The 5,178-nt window shown below is 40.5% G+C and overlaps 1 protein-coding gene across 1 annotated transcript in view; it reads left to right on the top strand.

Annotated features, from left to right (window-relative positions):
* Window positions 1-2,858, top strand: part of LOC119590425 (keratin, type II cytoskeletal 1-like) — a 9,116-nt gene extending 6,258 nt beyond the window's left edge. Inside the window, exons 2-5 of the mRNA XM_037939092.1 lie at window positions 368-485; window positions 893-1,915; window positions 2,030-2,188; window positions 2,385-2,858. Coding sequence (XP_037795020.1) covers window positions 368-485; window positions 893-1,915; window positions 2,030-2,155 — 1,267 coding nt within the window. The 3' untranslated portion in view covers window positions 2,156-2,188; window positions 2,385-2,858. The remainder of the gene's footprint in view (window positions 1-367; window positions 486-892; window positions 1,916-2,029; window positions 2,189-2,384) is intronic.
* Window positions 2,859-5,178: the final 2,320 nt, after the last annotated feature.

A 5,178-nucleotide genomic window follows, 5' to 3' on the forward strand; every position in this document is an offset into this window, starting at 1 on the left:
GACTCTTGACAGACAAACGCGGAAGTGGTTCAGTAAGTTCCCTTGGTTTTCTTGACCTTATTTACCGCACGAGAGGTTATTCACTCTTAACTCAGGTCATCTTAGGCCGGAGAGTTACCTGTATGGAGATCGGTCGCTGATTGGTCGAGGCGTTACCTGTGCAGCTTCTCTCTGATTGGTTGATACACTTCGCGAAGTTACCAGTGAAGAGACAAAGTAGAGTTTAATCTTAATTCCCTTTTCAGTTGAATATCAGCTAATCGTTTGATCAGTTTAGCATTAATACACATTCAAATATAACGCAAATTATCTTCATCGCAAAATAAATTATAGATGCAATAAATGATAAATATTATTTCGCAAACAGGCATCCGTACCTAGTAACGGGGCAGCCCTCAGAAACCGAACATAAAGAGGGTGCGAGGTCAAACAATATCAGATTACCAAGTGACTTCAAGGCGTCAAGTAACACAAATTTACTCAAGGTAAGTTCTTAGATTAAAGTATGTTGTACTTCTGCTAAAAGAAAAAAATATCTGCAAGTTCTGTTGTATTTCAAATATTTGTTTCCGATATCACAGTTTCGAGATATTTCTAACAGGTGTATTCATACTCTATTCCACATATTTGTTCAGTTTCAAAGACAGTTTAGATTCTTTTAAAAAGTTTCTATGTATTTCTTCGCTTCATGTGACGTTATTCGTAAACCTTGAATATCAATAGAAAATTAATATGTAAACATCTTAAGATATATAAATAGAATTCCGATCTTAAATGTAGTGAAAAATCCACTGTATGAATACAACAAAGCGCTGTTTTTATTGATCAGTACCAATTTCCAAGAAACCATGTCTGCAGCATATTTTTATTCATGCTTGCTCTCCTGCTCCAGATGCGCGTGCAGTTGGTGTTCCTGACGGTGGCGGCTCTGCTGAGTCCGTCATCCGCACTCTTCGACCTCCTCATCAAGAAGCCCGGCAAGGTCTTCGGCGCCGGAGCCTACAAGAACACGGGCTACACAGGCAGCCCCGGCTACGATGGCTTCTACAGCAGCCACCTGGGTTCTTCGAGTGACGCGGGGGTGCTCGGGGGAGGCGCCTCGGCGGGCATCACCTTCGGCGGCAGCGTCGGGGGTAGCATCGGGGGCGGCTTCGGGAGCGGCTTCGGAGGCGTTGGCAATAACTTTGGAGGTGCCTCTGGCGGGAACTTCGGCGGTGCCTCTGGCGGGAACTTCGGCGGTGCTTCTGGCGGGAACTTCGGCGGTGCCTCTGGCGGGAACTTCGGGGGTGTCTCTGGGGGCAACTTTGGAGCTGCGGGAGGTGGTCTGAATGCCGCTTCCGGAGGTTTCTCAAACGGCGCCGGCGTGGCTGCTGGCTCGGCGGGAAACATCTTTAACTTTGGCGGAAATGGAGGTGCTGGAGGCACCGGCGTAGTGGCCGGGGGCGTCAGCGGCGCTGCCTTGTGTCCAGCAGTTACGAAGCCAGCCATCACTGAAGTAACACTAACGCAGTTCTCGACCGAGTACGTGACGGTTCCCCAGCCCATCACGTCAGTCGTGTTCAACACGGTCCCCTTCCACAAGACCCTTTTCGTCACAGCCACGACCCTCACGACCGTCACCGAGCCCGCCCAGACCGGCTTCTGCACCACCACTCAGGTCGTGTTCAGCACCGAGGCCGTAAAGCAGGCCAAGATCGTGACCGTGACTAACCCGCAGACCGTGACCAACGTCGTGCAGGACACCAAGACCGTCACCAACACCTTGACCCGCACCGACCTGACCACGCTCGTCCGCACGCAGACGCAGCAGGTGTGGGAGACCGTCACCTCCACCCACTACACGACCCACACCGTTGCCACCTGGCAGTACGTCACGGACACCGTCACAGCCACCTACGACGTCTGGACCAAGACGGTAAGCAAAATATATTGATTTTTGTCTTGAAATAGCCATAAGCTAATCACCACGAATGACTGACGCACCCTTCATTGCATCTTATATCCATATTTACTCATTTCTTTCCTTCAGATCAAGCCCGTCGCTCAGGCCATCTGGGTCTCTACAACCGAACTGGTATGGAACCCGGTCACAGTTACCACAACCATGAGTAAGACAGCTTACAAGACTGTATGGCAACAATGTGGCGGATACTAAGACGAGGCATTTTAAACACTCCGAGAGAAGCAGGTAAATAATGTCATGTTTTATAACGTGAAAAATACTTGTGTACTTGTCTACTATTAACACAGCTTAATAGGTCCCTTTCTGTTGTATCCTTTTCATTTCATCTCTGTGTGCAGGTGTCTATAAACCCTCAGTTCATGAATCAAGAAGAGAAAACCATGTTGACTGTAAATAGCTAAAAATTCCACTCCATCCCCAGACATGACTAGGGCTTGGCGGCTCCATCTTCGTGTCTTCTGCTCCCGGAACATCTTCTCTCAGACTTTCAAGACTCTGAGTCGTCCTCGATCACACGGCCTCTCTCCTTCTGCTGGGGGGCGGCTGTCTGTCCCCGACTTAAAGTGTTGAGTGTAGTGAATATAGTTGCTAATGAATATATTCATTTAAGGTTCATGGAAGGTAATAAGTTAATTGGACTGACTGTAAGATTCTTTAGGTTTTCTTCTCGACATGAGATAAAAAAAAGTTTAGCCTTGAAGATATGTTAGAAAGTCAAGTCACTTTGTTCAATTTCATTTCTTCATTTATTGATAAATGTTGTGGTGAACATGGCCCAGTAACATGTTTATTTCTGTTCTATACTTTATAAATATGTACAACTTGTAAATATTGTAAACAACTACGCTTTCTGAAAATGTATATATACACACACAAATAAATATAAGTATTATGACCTAATATTTATCTCGCTTCCCTTAATTACAATCAAGAAAATAATTTTATTTACTAGAAAAATAAGAGTTCAATAAAGAAAACAATCATTATATCATATTTTGTATCATTAGATACAGTAGTTAACTGTGTAACATCATTACTTTATTCACTGGACAATTATCATTGCAATTTACTGTGTAATGTTTACCTTTAAGTAATATTAATATTATCAGGTGCAGTATCAAAATGTTCTAGACAAAACACTTGGGCTAATACTAACACAACCTACTAAAATTTTTAAACCAAAAATAATACCAAGCACACAAGCCTATCTGTAAAATGCATAATGTGCATTTTCTATTTTTGTTTCTTATATTTCAGTGGTTATTAAGTGTAAATGATAAACTTCAACATTTTTACTAGACTTACTCCATGACTTGAAAATGTTTTTTCTTTATGTGTATCTTGTTTTGGATCAAGGGCCTTTGTTATATCAATCTGTAGAAGGAAAAGTTCTGAATAAGCCATTACGCAGTGTGAAATAAGGGAACCAAAGGAGATACACTACCATAGCTGTAGACATCACATTTCAGAGAATGATAGATTTATAAAAAAAAAGCATCATATTCTCAGAGCAGCATTTTTTTATTATTTGTACTTCTATTCTTTATATCCAACTTTGGGGTCTTGTCCCACATCATCTACCATCTGAGTTACACTGGAAGACACCATTGGAAGGGCAGAAGAAGCCCTGTTAAAAGGGCCTAGAGCCCACTATTAGAAGGGCCAAGGGAACACCAATAGAAAGACTAAGGGGACACCAAGAAAAGAGCTTTGTGGGTTCCTTTGGAAAGGCAAGACCACTCAAGCCCATGTGTATGAGTGTGTCTGTGCAATGGTATAACTCATATTATTCTTACAGTGACTTGAGTAAGTTTTTATTATCAGTAGCTGTCAGATGCAAATGAAGATGAGAAGACAGTATTAGAGGATACACTTACACTGAAAAAATATCATGCTTTGATAGTACATTCAGTATTATCACTGATGTTTCATCTCCTTTTACCCCCCCCCCCCCTGACTCCTTAGTTTTAGTGCTATGTAGCAGAACTTTTGTACAACCAAAATATCATGTGCATTGTCTGCCAAACAACTTCACCCTTTGGTAAAGTGATAAAGTTTGGACAGATTAAACTAAACTTGGTCTTACAAAGGCCTATATAGGTAGATGTAATTTGAAAAGTTGTAGGGTATGATGTTTGACTCATTATTTCTTTTTGACCTTTTCCCCATTTTGGTAACCTTGTCAGCTTCATCATTTTTTGCTTTCTCTTAGTTGTAAGACATGTGATGTGCTATTTAAATATCAAATTTCCTTTCTTTTATATCACTTAATCTGTTTTTCACATTAAACATTTTGCTCCTTTTTGCTTTCTCCCTTATGTCCACCAACAGTTGAAGTAGTATTTACAAATGGTATTTCCAAACACAAACAGAATCTCAGGAGAATGAAACCCACTACTGCTTGGCAAAGATTTATTTCCAACACCAGCACACATATGCACACTTGGCATTTGCGTCAGTCAGTTGGTCCCAGAGAACTACATCTCTGTTTCAGTGATTGTCAGCACTAAAAAAAATCACTTCCAGTAATTAGGAATCTGTCCATTAGTTTTATATGACTGATGAAAAATTCTAATACTAATATATATGTGTGTATGTAGTCACCATACTCGACTGTGAAGTTAGACTATGGCTTAGCTTCTGTCAGCAGATGTAAGAAACCCATTTGTCAAAGTCCAACATTTAAGACACCTGGTATTTCAGCACTAAAACAGACTTCCTTTTAATGAAAATGTTGCTATTCTAAAGCTGTGTCATTTCCACCAAACATAAGCAGTTACTTATAAGGGATCATTATATGCAAGTCTAGCCTGACTCGAGGGATGTCTACTATTTCTCCAACGACAGAGGTTCAATAGATTTTCAAGTCCTCAAGAACAGTAACAGAATACCATTATACTTCAACTGATTAATATGAGTTTAAAGTTGCTATCTATAATAATAATAACAAATGATGATATCTTGTGGTTGCACTGATACATCTAAATAAATAATACTGTACCAAGAGACTTCTTAAAACACAATATACAATCCTTATTATTCAGCATATATGACTATTCAATACAAGAAACGTTTCTATAAAACATGTAACTATTTTGAAACTATATACATTTCAAATTACAACAGCCATATACAACAATGTACAGAAATGGAATACGTTATAGCAAAAAGTATAAAAAATCTAATATTATAACCAAGGTATACGGTAACATATA

This window comes from Penaeus monodon, chromosome 27 (genome assembly GCF_015228065.2).
Source record: "Penaeus monodon isolate SGIC_2016 chromosome 27, NSTDA_Pmon_1, whole genome shotgun sequence".
NCBI classification, from domain to species: Eukaryota; Metazoa; Arthropoda; class Malacostraca; order Decapoda; family Penaeidae; genus Penaeus; species Penaeus monodon.